Source organism: Pithys albifrons, chromosome 12 (assembly GCF_047495875.1).
Source record: "Pithys albifrons albifrons isolate INPA30051 chromosome 12, PitAlb_v1, whole genome shotgun sequence".
In the NCBI taxonomy this organism is placed as follows: Eukaryota; Metazoa; Chordata; class Aves; order Passeriformes; family Thamnophilidae; genus Pithys; species Pithys albifrons.
In genome coordinates, this window is record NC_092469.1 from 7,166,143 (window position 1) to 7,182,500 (window position 16,358).

The following is a 16,358-nucleotide window of genomic DNA, read 5'->3' on the forward strand; positions in this document are numbered from 1 at the left end:
GTGCCTGAGCTGAGCCACTATGTGTTTTACCAAACTTTGTCACAGAGTCTTTTATACAACTCCTTTATGCAGGATCTGTGACATAATTCCTATTTTTTTCCACCAGCCATTATATATGATAAATAAAACAATGCACTGAAAACACTGAAATCTCTCATCAATGTCTTTGTGAAAAGGGCCCAGATAAATGAGTCTTGGAATCAAAGGCAGATTACATGACTGACCATGTATCATCCTCTATGTATTGAACATAGTCTTTGTAAAGATAGAGCGGTAATAAAAAGTGGTATTGTGTGCTGTGAAAGGCTGTGTGGGTCTGTGCATGACTAATCTGTCTTTCTGCATTATTTTATTCAATCTTCTCTGACTTTATGCCTTTGACATTTTTGCTACACTCAGTAAATTTGAGTGAATAGGCAATTTTAAAGAATTTTTATAGGGCTTCAGAGAAGTCATACGCAGACTGTATCTTTGTTCAGATTTAACAGTTTAAATATTTCCTTTGTCTAGGATGCAGAGTAATCTTTAGGCAGAGGAGAAGAGGGGGATGGGGTAGGAAATGCCTAAACCTCTCAATATTTTTGGAAGCCCTTTCACAGAGGCAGGGGTGGGGAGCAGCACAGCAGGGTCCAGCCCAGGGCTCATGGGGTGCCCTGGGAAGGGGCCGATATCCTGCATCAGGCCCTGGCAGGGTGGCCAGACGGGCTGTGCTCAACTTTGCCGCCTCCACCGAAGGGCTGCGGGAATACCGACTCCCTCCCGCAACTCAAGTGGGAAGCAGATGAAATGTTTAAAGGGCTATTGTGAATATAGGCTTAAATATGATCCTCTTGCATCAGCCAATTTCTCTGACAAGATATTGCAAGGGTTGCTGTTTCTTAGTAAATAATGATTTTATTGCATCTCTTTAATGAACTGATAACGTGATACACAGTAAATTATCTGCATCTATAACATTACTGAGGATAAGCAGCGTGGTTTTAGTAATTTATACCACAGAGAGACATGCATTATAAAAATAGGAAAATTATTTCCTTTGTTAAATTGTGCAGAAGTCTTTACCTGAGGAACACCAGACAGATTAATCTCCAGAGATCCACTTGCTTGTATTTAAGCTGTTGAACTGTTCGCTGTTTTTTCCTCAGAACAGTTGAAAAAAACATTTTGCGAGCCAGAATTGACACTGTGGGTATTGTTCCTGCTCACACAAGTTATTAAAATAATTACTAAGCTATTTTGAGGTAACTTGAAGCTTTCTTTAAAACTTAAATCCAAATCTGAAGGAATTAGTGTAAATGATTTGCATTGATGACAAGCCAAGTATGGCAGCAGCTTACCTGGGCACCTCTGGCAGCGCAGCCCCTGGCACCCACCACACCCCTGGGTGCTCCTTCAGCCCCAGCAGGGCCCAAAGGGGGACTGCTGGGTGGGATGGGGTTTGGCAGAGGAAACTGGGGGATGGCCCGTGTTAGAGATGCCATGGCTTGTGGAGGGCTGCAGAGAGGCCCACACCAGACCCTTCATGGCCCCAGAGCAGCACCATTGGGACCCACATCATCACTCCGAAATGCTCAGCCCTGCTCCTGCTCTAGCAGCAGAGGCACCCTCTGCTGCGAGCCCCCCAATCCATTTGGGATTGCCAACTGACTGCGGGCACCCAAGGTGTCACTGCCAGGGGCTACTTGGCTCCTGTTTCAACCTAGGCAGAGGCCAGAGCTGACTTTCCTCACCAGCTACCACAACGTGGCCTGAAAACTGGGATTTATCACCCAGCAGGTCAGTAGTGGATGTACATTCCCGACAGGGATCCATCTCCATAGGTGTAACACCAGACATGTGGGCTGAATGCACTGGGCAGCTGGGAAGAGAGGGAGGATGTATCAGGGGTTAGTTGGTTTGGGGATGTACTTTTTTGGGTTTACTTTAGCATCATCATTAACCTTTCCAAGAGACAAATGCATGGACAAGCCAGGATCCCAGAGCACAGGGTTGCTCCATTAATCCACAGCCCACCCTTCCTAGAGAAAGCACATCACCAGCAGATTACAATCCTAGATGTAATCATGTTTTAGCATCTTCAAAATTTTAACGGGTGAAAATTCCCCATCTCAGTGAGAGATTGAATCATGAATTCCCTCTGCCTCGTGCAGCAGGGATGGAAAAATACTACTTTTCATCCTTGCACAGTGCTTGATATAAGTTTCTGAAAATGAGCGCTCTAGTAAGCCTAAAAATGTAGGATAATATGATTCATTTATAGATCTCTGATAATAGATGTGGTTTCTGTTACTCTGTTACCACATCAAGGATTACTCCTGCTCCTTCAGGAAGGACACAGCACCCTCCTCCTCCTGACCCATTACCATAAAGCGGGATAAACAACAAATACCACCTTATCATTAGCTGCATGGAGCAGTTCCCATTGATTTATGACGCCAAACACCGCAAGGCTGGATCAAGCTGCAAGTCGCTTTTTTGCTAATATTATTTCCACGAGACCAGTGTAAAACACAAGGAGCTGCCTCACCTGGGCTTGGTTTTGTTTACCAAAAAAAAAAAATGTTTTACAACTTGCAGGAATTCTTCCCAATATTAGTTATTAACAACCCCAAGATGGCATTTGCATTTTTATAACCTTGTTACTTAAAAGTGAGACGGCGGAAGGAAAGACTTGGCGCTGGCGTTCCCTGCGCGCTTTAATCCCAGCCTGAGCTTTTTATGCTCGAGAGCACCTTGTGATGCTGTAACTAACCTCAAACCCGGAGCAGCGGGAGGGCAACAAACCCCCGAATACAGCAATGTCATGCTTTACAGGCGTACTCTCCGCAACAGCATGAATGAAGGGGAAAAAAAAAAAACCGGTTGCCAAGGAAACGCTCCAGTCCGGGTAATTATTACAGTAACTGTCTGCACACCCCACCTATAACACAAATGAATAATAAATCAGGGCTGACTGGCAGCTCTCCGCGGCCGCGCGCCCGCCCGCGCCCCCTGACGGCCGCCGCGCGCACTGCAAGGGCGCGCACCCGTACCCGTATCCGCACCCGCGCAAGGGCGCGCACCCGTACCCGTATCCGCACCCGCACCAGGGCGCGCACCAGCACCCATATCCGCACCGGCGCAAAGCGGGAGCGCTCGGAGCGCGCTCGGAACGAATTTGCTGGATTTGATTTAAAGAGGCGCAGCGGGAGTTGGCAAAATTCACGTATCATGGGGTTAATGTGGGTTTAGAGCAGAGCTATTTGTAACGCTGCATTCCGAACGCACACATCTGATTTCTTTTAATCCCAGCCCGGGTGTTTTGGTTTTGGGGTGGGTTTTTTTTTTCGGCATAAATCACTTAGTTGAAATGAACAGCCAAAACAGCTGGTTTAGACATTCACAAAACATCTAAAAATCTGCTCTCTAAGTGAGCAATGGAAGTGCAACTCGTCTTACTAGGGAGAGAAAAATGGATCCAGTTACCTCTGAGCCGGGTCCCAGCTCCACTGGGCCAGGACAGGCTTCAGCTCCCAGAACTGACCCAGCTGCACTGAGCACACAGCAAGGTCTTTCCTTCAGCCCCTCCTGACCAAACCACCTGGGCACCAGAGGGGAAATGTCCACATACAAACCTTTCTTCAGGTATGGGCAGGCACTCAACACACTTGTGGCCAGTTAAGATGATTAAAGAAGTAGATTTTTTTCTCCCAATGAGGAATGGAAGAGGAGCAGGTAATCTGAAGTGCCTAATTGATGCAATCACAGCCCTGCAGAAGGCTGTGTGAGGTGCTGAGGCACAGCAGGACACCACGGGGGCACACTGAGTTGTGCCCATGGCTGTGCAGTGCCCCCACCAGCTGCTGCCACCCCTCTCATTTTGGATCAAAGGCATCCTGTGCAGAAATGTCTTCCCCAGTAGTTTTCTCCTGTTGCATTTCTACCTGTGCAGTTATGCTTGCTGGCACTGACCTGACACTGCTCCCTTGTGCCCAAGCAGGCTGGGGGGACACTGGGATAAGGACAGGGCTCCCTCCAGCATGTGTGTTCCTGTGCCACTCTGGTGACCAGCACCTGCCAGAGTTGCCCCAGTCTGGACACATCACATTCTGTTCCTGCTAAGGACATGCAAGAGCTTTTGGGAGGCACTGGGCAGAACCAACACCCCTTCCTCAGCCCCATGTCCAGAGCCCTCAGCAGCGCTTCTTGGCAGATGAGGAGCCCTTCCAGAAGCAGCAGCAGGAAAAGTTACCAAAGTAATTTCAGAATTAAAATGTACTGTTATTATTATCTAAGTGAGTAAAATCCCTAACAGCAGCACTGGAGGCAAAAAACCCCTCGTATCAACAGATTATTTTACCACCAGGAGCCCTACATGCCTCAGATGTGAGGAACTGTTGCTCCATCCCATGTTGGCTTCACCCATGCACTGGTGGTCATCTGCAGCCACTTGTTGGCTTCAGTGGTGCACAAAAAGCAGAGTTTAGGTCCTTGAAGAGATAGGCCTTCACATGATCATTTTTTACTGTTGAGATTTTTATCTGCTTTGATAGATTTAATTAATTTTTGTTGTTGTTGTTTGGTGTTCGTAAACATTCTGTAAAACCCCTACAGCCATCTCTCTTGCTCCAGGCACCGCACAGTGAGACTGCTGGTAAAGCCCAAGTGAAGAGACCAAAGACGAAGGCTCATTCCAGCCTGCAATCCCTCTGACAATTAAATATACTGCAGAGAGGCACAGACACACTCAGGCTCCCTATTAGGGAAAACACTCATGTGCTTAGTTTTAAGCATGTGGTTAAATCCATTCTTCTTTACAAAATCTTTGAGACATAAGCACATGCCAAAGTGCATTCCTGAGTAAGGATGCTTCCCTGAACCGAGGCCATAATTCATTAAAACCCAAGGTGCATTTATCCTACTTTTTCCTGTGAGCAGGGATGTGAAAAAAGGGGGCGAAAGGAAAAAAAGAAAACAAGCAAAGAATTAATTCTGATTTGAAACTGATCTATGGTGACAAGGGGCATTTGGTTTTGTTGAAGTAACTAGAAGTGGGAAGTATTTCAGAAGATATCTAAATAAATCTTTTTAAAGGGGTTTCTCTCTCTCTCTCTTTCTTTCTTTCTCTCCGTTTCCCTCTAATTACCCATGTCTGGTAGTCTTGGATCTCAACCCCTTGTTATTTAAAATACATATTCATGGAACTATATTTTACAGTTGCACTGTTCTGGTTACAAAATAGCTTCTACTTTTCTAGGACATAATTTCATTTTGTTTAGCCAAGAATTCATTAAAGAAGCTATAAATAACCTCCTTTAAATATTTAGCCGTGAATAGAGGGTGGACTGGCATTGATGGCTTATTTTAGTACTAATGCAATATGCTTTAAAAAAAAAATCCGCATTTGAGCATGAATCAAGTTAATGATTAACACTTTCAATGTGATTCTCAGGATCTGTTTTAAGACAGCGATTGCCCCCTCCCAGGCAGCGCACTGAGGAAGCAGCAGAGCTGCACAACTTCCCCTTCAGTCTTCTGTGAGCACAACACCATTTGCTCCGTATGGAGGGGGCAACGTGGCCCTGCAGTTTTGGTGGGCTGCTCCCCTAGGCACAGACCCCGCTGTGCCCTCCTGCTGCCACAGCATGGCCAGGGTTTCCTGCCCATGAAACCACAGTGCCCTCCCAAACACCGGGCAGGGAACATCAGTGAGGTACAGCCAACTTTAGAAGCACCATAAAAAAGAAGTCCCAGTGCCTCCACCTCCCTTTTAAGCACAGGGAGAAAACAGTGCTCAAAAAAGGGGGAGCTGGTGATTCTGTTTTAATGCATGAAGCCACACTATGAGCTCATCTACTGTGATTTGAGAGCAAAGGATGTGAGCTCAAGGCACAGTTATTCCAGGGGAAGGTGAGGAACTGGCATTAGCTGATGCCCTGCTCATGGATGGCCAAGACTGGGAAAAACATACGCTGGTGGCTCTCAGGCTGCCCGTTTACAAAGCCACAGAACTGTGGCCGAAAACAAATCCCTCCTCGCACTTTGCAAGTCCTTCTGCCCCACTTTTAAGGCTGTGGATTGAGGATGTCAGCTGGAGAGCATCATCAGTTTAAAGTCTTCCAGCTCCCGTGTCCTCAGCCACCGTTTTTCCCCTGTCCTTGTTCAACACGCTATCCCTCTGGCTGTGCTGATACAGACATGCTGAGAAAGACATTGGGAAACTCACTAGCTTCAAAAAAACACACACAACTATTGAAAAAAACAAAGCAAAACAAAACCCAAACCTAGTAGTTTGCTTTTCAAACCCATCTCTGTCACCAATTATCATTCAAAGGGTGGCCTCGACAAAAGCTGTGTCAGCAAAATGAGGGGATAGCAAGAAGACTGGAAGGAGGTGCTGGGCAGGGACTCCTAAAGCCAGGAGGGCTCTCAGTCACGAGAAGGATACACCAAACTGTACGCTGAGTGCTGCAGTACTGTTGCATTTTGAAATAAAGCTGAAGCATTAAGACATTTTTCCTTACTGCTGACTCCCTCTGGGCATTCCCAAGACAATTACAATGTTTTCTGAGTATACAAAAGAACTAGGAGATTTTGTAATCAAGAGTCTGAGTTTATGCTTCTCTCCTTAAGAGCATTCAATTTCCATGGACATTCATTAGTAGGAGGTTAAAACACAATGGCAGAAGAGAATGGACTGCTTTTATGTCCATGTGGTAGTAAACACTTCAAGCTAGAAATGCAAGTTCAAAATAAAAACCTCTCTGTGGCGTTTCCAAATTAGCAGTAAAGCAAAAAAAAAAAACCCATACAACTTCCACAGCTTTTTTACTGAAAATTTAATTTTACAAAATACCGTTTTCCATCAAAGAAACTTCCCTGCAATGTACATGAACCCGACGTTTTATAGATCTGTACAGTGGGATATCAGAGAGGTTTGAAAGAAGGAAAAAAACTTTTAGCAGACACCTATTTGCAAAACCTACAGCAATGTGAATACAAGTGTGTCTTAAAATGCTAAAGCAAGTAATGTAATATAATTGGTGAATCTACTTGAAATGTGAAAAGTTTCCTTAAAATGGTCCATATGGTACGTAGAACCTCACAGCTGGCACAAAACTGCCTGTATTTAGGTTTAAACACAAAAACAATGTATGTAAGGAACAGTTTTTGAAAAAGAACCCAAGTGCTGCTATCATAAGGCAAACATATACAAAGGTGCTGACAGCACACAGGGAAATCGACAAAACAGGATGAATACTCAAGTGTTCAAACACCGAACTGTTTGGTTTTTTAATGTTGCCAGTAAACGTTTCAGAGATAACCGATGCCAAATTACCACAGGACGACCTGTTAACTATCTGGGTGTTACAGAGAGAGCTCTCTATAATCTCAAGAGATGTGAAACTAGGCAAGAGTCCTCGCGCTTCGGCCAGCTTAGTTAGTCTGTTGCATCCTGGCAGCTTTGAATTTTGAAATTCTCTTAGTAGTCTCTTCGGGAGCCTCGGACAAAACTTCCTCTGATTTTCGCTCCAGAATGGTCGGCAGGACTGGGTGAGCGATGACTGGGTGTGGTATTAAGGAGGGAGACAAAGGCTCCTTTTCTATAACAGTTCCGGAAAATGCCTACAACAGAAGAGAATACTCAAAATGCGCTAATAAAATGCAAATGTGAGGCTATGCCCATAAGGTCATTACCCTATATTAGCCTGATTAGGATTGTTATTTCTTTTAATCAAAAGTAAAGAAATATCTTTAAATCAATGATTGTTCCCTGCGTAAGTAACCAAATTGTAATTAACCTCAAAATATAGCGTGTTCAAAGATGACTGAATGAAAGACAGTGTCCTAAAAGTACTACTTAATCTCATTCCTACTGCATAAATTATCTAAAAATTTGCTTCCTCACTGACACATGCTCAAGGAACAAAACAGCTGATGTAATACACAGTTTCATTTTGGATAAGAAATGGAGAGACTTTGGAAAGTTGAAGTATGTCAGCATTTTCATCATACGTTGTATTTCATGACTTGGTATCCTCTAATTGCATCAAGCTGACACACTGTGTACGAACTGGCAAGCACGTATTTTGTTTGTTCTTTTCTCCTTACCAAATATGATCAAAAAATGGTGAAAGCAATTTATACTTAAGAGAACAGCAAACTTGCTTCCAACTATTTCTCTCTATAAAAGGTCTAATAAAAACATTTAATGTTTAAAAATTATAATTTATATGCAGCTGATTATATGATTTAATCCTTTTTAAACTTAGCTAAGAAATGACGAAGATCCTTGTAAAACACTGGGAAACAAGCAGCTCAGAACTACATTTTATAAACATATTTAAGAACAAATCACCCACTATGTATTGAAAACAGAAAATTCAGAATGCCCAAGGACAAGGGGAAGCAGTTCACATCCAAGGTCTGATGCTCATATTGGGCACAAAGGAATGCACACCAGATTTAGTCACTATGCTTAGTTCTGCCTTTTCATAACTCAGTTACCAAGAAAAACAAAGCAAAACAAACCAGCCATTCTTTTCTTGCAGAACCTGCAAAAAAGCAGTGTTTTTTTTGTTTTCTGCTCCAATAGACAGAGTGTGCCTAAAGCTGTGCTTGTACACAACTGCGTTGTTCTAACAAGCAGCTCATTTTCAAAAACAGGTAAGCAATATACAAACTAAGAAGATTGTGGTAAAATTAGAAATAAAAAAGAGTTAGTGTTTTGCAAATGGTAATGGAGAAATAATGTACTTCAAACACCCACAAAAACAAGAAAAAGCAAAACAACAGCATTTAGGAAGGGACATCTGACTGGAGTGTTTTGCTCACTCTCCTTCAGTTACTCAGAAAATACATTATACTGTAGAGAATAAACATGCCAGATTCAGATAATGGACTGATGGGTAACATCTAAAGTGTACTTAGATGTTTTATAAAAATATAGCAAATATATTCCAGAAAGTATACAATGTGAAGTGCTAACTGTACAGATAAATCTTCCACCTCAAATCTTCACATCCTGCCTGGATTCCTCTGTAGCTATTTGTATGAAAAAATGATGATAAACAATAGCTTTTATGAGGAATTCATTTCTTGTCAAAAATAATTTTCCTAAAAATAGTGTTTTCATTGAACTTGCCCATTGCCTTGGGAACTAATGAAAACTCAAGTTTTATCTGGTTTTAAAAAATTGCTGTTAAGTTCTAACGAAATAAAAACGAAGAATATGCTATGCCATGAATTTCTACATTTAATTCTTGTATTCACCCAGTCACTAAGCTACTGTACATTTTTCCTTATGTCATACAGTCTCTTTCCTTTAAGATGAAGCCCTGAACTTTCTGAAACAGATTTGTTTGGGATCACTAATGGCCCTAGCCTGGAATAGGATGAGTAGGGGTGTAACATTTCCTTCCACCAGGCAATTTCTCTGCTATTGGCAAGTCAAAAAAATAGCTGATATCTGTGTGTTTTAAAACTTAAAAACCATCAGCTGGAAACTAGCTGTCTATTGACTGTGCAACATAGGTGAGAGAATCACCTCTCTGCGCTTACCAGCCATGAAGCACAGATTTTTCCCTTCTTTTTTGTTAAATCCTGCTGTGTATGCCCTGCAGTGGAATGTTCAGGGTGACTCAGCAGACAGGATACTGGTTTCATTAACACCAGCAAGTGACCACTTTGTTGGATCTTAATGGAAGAGCTTCAGGTGTCAGAGAAGCCACCTGAACTGCTCCTCCCCTCTGTGCCTCAGATGTGTGTGACAAACACCTGTCACCTGATCATGTCCTGCTGAAGCAAACTAGGTAGGAGTTAGAAAATTATTTTAAAGAAATCAAACTGATTGCATAGGCAACTACAGTCATTAGATTTCTCATTTTTATCCCTGCCAACAATCAATAATTAATTAAAAACTGTACCTCAGTTGTCCCTGAAGAGGGAGGAAGCTTTTTCGGTAGCTGCTGCTGCTCCTCCTCCTCCTCTTCCTCCAGTATGCCTTCGCTGTTGTCACTCTGAGTAGCTTCATCACAGCTAACACTCCTCTGAACTCCTCGTCTGTCATCAAACTCAGCAGCACTGTTCTCACTGGTATCGCTACAAACACTGTTCTCTCTGCTTCGAGACTTCAAAATTGATTTACGAGGGACATATTCTCCATTCACAACATCAACAAAGACTCTATAAAGGAAAATGTTAGCTTTAATAAACCATTTCAGGATCAGATGACAAATTTACAGTGATCTTGCTTTGTCTTTTGTACAAATTAATTATGATGTGCTTTTCCAACTTTTTCACTGCAGAATCACAATACTGTACCTTCTGAGGCATTTTATTTACCAATGCACAAGAACCAATTCTGCAGAGCAAATGCTGTTATGCCCTTTATTCAAGCATTATCTTGGTACATTCTTTCAGCAGAAAATGTATAGCTTTTTGAAAAATGTTAAACGACTGAATGAGTTACAAAATGTTAGAAAAAAGGTAAACTAAATGACTATCAGGGTTGTTTCTGTAAGGAGAATCAGAAGATCACAATGTTGCAAGGTTTTCTAGAGTTGAGTCCTTGTCAAATGTAGAATAAAAAACCAAAAAACATTCATTGTATGAGGAAAGGATGAAGCTTTTTTCCTGACAAGTGTCATAGTCTGCTTTAAGTTAAAAAAAAATAAATTAAAAATCAGCTTTTAAGTTCAGATCAACAGTAAGACACTTTTCAAGTACTAACAGACTGTAAACTGACAAAACAGCTCTTCCTACAGCTTGTATTCCATCTCCACAACTTAAACAAGTCAAGGGTGGGTGGAGGAGAAAGAGAAGACAATGCCATCTTTATCAACCTCATACAGGAGGAGCCCAATGACTGGATGTGTTTTAAGGGTGTTACTTGTTTCTACCAGCTTTATTCATCAGACACTCATGGAATTATCTCCACAGAGGATGGAGTTCCCTTGCAGAGCTCAGGGAGAGCACCATGAAATAATCCTTCATCTTGTCTTCAGCTCCAGCAGCTGCAATTACAGGATGTGGTTTTACTTTTCACACTTTGTGACACGATTTTTAAATATATTTAGGCACCCAAATACACTAACCTACAAATGCAGTGTGACTTTCACAAGTACTTAATCAATCAATCTAATAAGTATCTGTGTTTATCTTTACAGACTTAAGTACTTATTTACCTGTCCTGTCCCCTTAGTTTCGTGTTTTATACAATCCTCTAAGCCCAGCGCTGTTTTTCACGCTGTGTGTGTGGGTACCCTACAGGTGAGCAGTACCTTTTATGGAGAACAGAGACAGTGAAGAACTGAAGTCAAGGAGAGAGAATGCAAGAGAAACTATGCAAAGACCTACATATATTCTGAAGATACTGGAAGGAAGAGATAAACCCCAGATAATTAGTAACTGGGAAAAGGAGGAATATTAAAAGTGGTAGATCTGGTCAGTTCTGTTTGAAAACAAACACAGAAGCAAATGACACGGAATTAACCAGAATACCTAACATAACTGCTGCATTCCCTTCTGAGAATGGTATGTACTGGCAAATTTACCTCAATTTCAGAAGCTCTGAAAAAGCAGGGTAAATGACAGATGGCTATTTGGAAAAGGAACTGTTAAGCTCAGAAATGTTTTATGGACATGAAAGAAGAACAACCATGTAGAAGTCACAAAGTTTCATTTTTAAGTAGTAAACTCAGTTCCAGCTGTAAACTCAGTTCCAATCCTGTTTCTTTCAGGAAATCATAGGCTGGTTTCACACTCCAGGTGAACAGAACTGACAAGGGAAGCGCTGCCCAGGGGAAAGCTCACACACCAACGTCACACATTACACACCGGTAAATGTCTGCTGGGGTTTTGATGTTGGGCAGTTCTGGAGTTGCATGGCCATTGCCACTGCTGTTCCTCCTTTTACGCTTGGCCTCTTCTTTCTTTTCACTGAATTTCAAAGTAGTATTTTTTCCTGTGTTTATTCTTACCTGAAAATTGAGAACAAATGATGTTCTAGGCCAGAAAATCAACAATCACCAAGCTTCAGATCAACTGGCTCCTGACATTCTCCTACGCAAGCAGTTGCAGACTAGGAAGCACAGGTAAGTTTAACAAATGCATGAATAGTAACATTCATAGTGTGAACTGTTTATTCTCTATCACTTGCACTAAGCTGGGGCATTTCTTTGCACTACTGTATATATATTTTGCATATAATATATGACAATCTGCTTATTCAAACTCTGCTCAACAGCTGAGCAGTTCAAAGGTCAATTACAAGGCAAGTAAAGACTAATTTTAAAAACTCCTGACAGGCTACTACCTTTTACAACAGTCAGAAGCCTAAACAGCAAGGCAGACATTTAAAGATTATTTTTAATACCATATTTGGAACCACAGGATTTAAACAGTGGGTTTCAAGCATTTGAAAAACATCCAAATGTCACTCACAGTCAGTATTCTACTTTATCTACATAATCTAGAATTTTCTATTTTAGATATAGTATATATGCTTTATGCAATCTCTTGAGCAAAATATAAAAATAGTGAAGTACAAACCCTTTTAGGTTCAACAGTGTGAGAGAAAAAAATAGTTGGAACAGAATTATCTCCAGTATCTGTGTCATCTTCATCATCACTGTGATAATAAGTAGAGCCATTAACTTGGCCCCCAAACAAGCCTGAATTTGTTACTTCTTTGTGGAAGTTGCCCTGAGTAATACAGTCTTCTGCCCTGTATGTCCCGTTCAGATCTATCCTCTTATCTTCCTTCTCCTCTTCAGAAGAGGTTGCATCTTCTCCATTTGTCTCAACTGTATCAGGCATCCTATGGAATGAAAAATACTTAAGTGAACTGAGGCAATTCATGCTCTTGGGAGACACAAACATATGAAATAAACAACCCCGTACCTAACTTACTTCACCCAAGTACTGTATTTTTTGCCATACTGTGGAACTTCTTTGTATTCTAACAATCACTAGGTCCTTTCCATGTCAACTGGCAATACCAAAACTGTGACATCATGGCTTAACAACACATGTTGTATCACCTTAGAATCAAAATAGACTAAGGGTGTCATTAAGCACTAAATGTGTAACTGCCACACTGGAAACAATGGATTTTCCTAGTCTGTGAGAAATGAATTACACTTTCCTCTGTTCTATTATCTTTAAGAAAAAATACTGGAATGGTGGACTGCCATGGTTCCAGAGGGGCAGGTTAGCAGCTTTGACACTGCAATGCATGCTCTATTCATGTTCCGCCCCTCTTCCACCTATTATAATTTTAACTGCATCAGTCTGGTAAGCTATTTGCACTCACAGCGAGATCCTGTGTGTACCAACAGCATCACACACCCACAGTTTTCTGACCTCCAGCCCTGCCTGTGCCACAGCAGTGCTGTACCTGTCAAGTTCACCAAGGATCTCTTCTTGTCTCTCGAGCTCTTCTAAGCGAGCCCACAGTTCTTCCTCCGACTGAAAACGGCCCATTGATTTTGCATCACTTCCATTTGCTTGAAAATCCACCTCAAAAACATCTGATACTTTTGGCTTTGAATGAGGTCTGTGAGCAGTTCGGTATTTTCCTGTGTAACAAAAAGTAAGATGCAATTACTTAAGCAATTGACAAAAAAATCCAACAAAAAACATTGGGGGGAAAAAAACCACAAAGAAATTAAGGAATATGGGCAGAACATTTTCCATTTCAAATTATTGTTTAACTGTTTAAGTGAAACTGTCAATGAACCAGAGCACCAGCACAGGATAATAGTCTCCGGATGTTACAGAAATACCGAGGCAAAGCAGAGATGTTTATTTACAAAGCAGGAGACACTGATCCTGTGACAGTTTTATTACAATGTGGGGGTTTTTACCTCTTCTGCCAAACAGTAGATTTTGATTTGCTCTGAGAGATACCAACATGTGAATGTGACATTTGCTCACTGTTCTATTAACAGCACATTTTATCAACTGGGAAAACAAACCTAGTTTATACTTTAGCTCATTTTTTGTAGTCACCTATATTCAAAGAGCAGAGTCTTTTTGTTTTGGATTGTATTTTTTTAAAATTTACAATGAAGACCATTAAAAATAATCTCCAGAGTCAACTGGAAAATCTGACCCAAATCCAGTCATTATGAATCACTTACTTGGTGAAAAAGACTCACTGTGAAAAGCACACCTAAATCTGCCTTTCAGAAATAATAAATACAAACCCCATTTAAAGCTTCAGAGGTGACCCGAGATACACACTTGTGAGCAAATGGTAGTCACTGACAAGTTCTTGCTGGCATTTAAAAGCTTTGCTACCTCATAAAACAGTGCATCCACTGAGGATGGGGAATACCTTTTCCTGTGTGAGTGCTGTCTAGCACATAGGGAACAAACTGCCTGCCAACAATACTAATGCTTTAGCCCTGTCTGGGTGAAGGGCAGGACTGTTTCTTTAACACCCCCTTCTCCACAACACCAGCAGCTCCTGGGGCCATTTCTGAGTGGTCCCAGGCAGGTTCCCAAGGGGAGTTCCCTGCTCTCTCTCCATCACCACCTCCATGCAGCTCTTGCACCTCTTAACAGGAGTGAGACCTATCCCCTTCCATCACTACCACAAACACATCCAACAGCTCATCTTTGCAGTGGGACTCCAGTATCTCTGTGGGTCTTTTTGAAACTGCTTTCTGATTCTAATCAACAGCAATACAATGTCTGTTACTCAGCATCCTTCAAGTTTTAAAATCTCTATTAACCAACTGTACAGCCATTTTTTTTAAATTTTAAGAACTCATGGCTTACACATATCCTTATTCAAATACGTCAGCTTATACTTTAATCCTGAGTTAAATACTAATTCAATAGCAACATTAAAAAGCAAACAGGTGACTGCAAGTAATGTTGGTATGTGTGTCCCCTACTCTTCCACAGGATAGCACTTTTCATCATCTCATTAAGAAAAGGCTGAAATGTACTTTATCGAAATTTGAATATAAACTGAGGTAAGCCAAGCAATCAGAGCAGCTTGTGAACATTTCATTTGGTGTAATTGCAAAATTAATAAATAAAATTTGGAGGGATTAGTTAACGATCTATTTCAATTTGATTTTCAAATTGTGCCCTCCTAATTTCTTTCTGGTACTCTTTGGTATTAACCACTAACTGGACTACCAAGGTAAGCCCAGGGCTGCCTGAACACCAGCAAGTGCTTCAACATGCCAGTCATTTTCCATCCTAACTCTAACACATCTGTCAGTTAGGAAACCAGGTCAGATCTCAGACACAACAGAGGGTAACCACCTTCTGCACCAATATCCACTGTGTTCACTCATTGTTACCACAATGCACCACCATTAACGTCATACATTAATGAAAAAAAGCAAAGTATTAAGATCCAGAAAACAGTAATAATCTCAACAACAATAATCTCAACCAATGAGATGCTCAGGATACTTGGTTTTGTCTTCCTCAGAGGCACAGCCCAGTTCCACATGAACAAAACCAATGAAACCCAGCTTGGCTCAAAATAATCACTAAACTGTTTTACCTACTGGTCTCTCAATCTTAGCACAGATTGGTGCTGAGAGAAAATGTTGGTAATTTCCACTTACAAGCTTCCAGCAAAAATTAATAGGCTTTCAGAGCATAATAGTGATGATGGAAGTTTAGGATACAAAAAAGCCACACAAAGGTTGACTTGGCATCCACAGCATCCACTGTTACTGTGGGAAGCACTTCCCAGAATGTTACGCCTCCTGTTTTGCAACATCTACCCATAGGAGAGACAGTCTTAGTCAGCCTTGGCTTATAAAGGTTATTGTGATTTATTCTAGAAAAACATAACAGTGAACTGCCCAGCTCAGCCCTCTGCAAATCACAACTACTGCTCCTCTTAAAAATGTCCAAGTGATGCTATTTTCTGACTGTAAAATTACCTCTTTCTCCAACTTTGACTGAATCTTACCTATTAAACACTACTTCAGATAGCACAGAAATTATCCAATTCCTTAGCACAACTATCTTTGCTTCCCAGTGTCCTTTTCAAAACCTTCAGGAAGTATCTTGCAGGAGCTGCATGTCGAGGTTGTTCTTTCTGGTGGTGTTTTGCCGACAGTGGTGTAACACCCCAGAGGATGAGGACGTTGCCATTGTCCCTTGATGTCTCATCCCTCTCCCTGCTTCTTCCCCTCCCTGCTGACATCGATCACATACTTTCCTCCTAACAGGAAGAGTCTGAGTTTCTCCAGTATTTCTCCTGTTGTAAAACTCACACTTTGATGCAAAAAAAAAAGTCTTCTCTAGTTCTCTCTCCTGGAGCCAGCCTAATTTATTTTCTGCCTCTCTTCTCCCAGAAACCTTCAAACTCCCAATGTAGACTCATCAAAGGAAAAAAG

At 41.6% G+C, this 16,358-nt stretch overlaps 1 protein-coding gene across 1 annotated transcript in view; it reads right to left on the reverse strand.

Moving 5' to 3' along the window:
• Window positions 1-6,788: 6,788 nt before the first annotated feature.
• URI1 (URI1 prefoldin like chaperone) overlaps window positions 6,789-16,358 on the reverse strand; it is a 40,903-nt gene continuing 31,333 nt past the window's right edge. The window contains exons 7-11 of the mRNA XM_071567903.1: window positions 13,379-13,559; window positions 12,532-12,799; window positions 11,818-11,960; window positions 9,906-10,164; window positions 6,789-7,605 (exon numbers count right to left, since the gene is read on the reverse strand). Of these exons, the coding sequence (XP_071424004.1) occupies window positions 7,417-7,605; window positions 9,906-10,164; window positions 11,818-11,960; window positions 12,532-12,799; window positions 13,379-13,559 (1,040 nt within the window). The 3' untranslated portion in view covers window positions 6,789-7,416. The remainder of the gene's footprint in view (window positions 7,606-9,905; window positions 10,165-11,817; window positions 11,961-12,531; window positions 12,800-13,378; window positions 13,560-16,358) is intronic.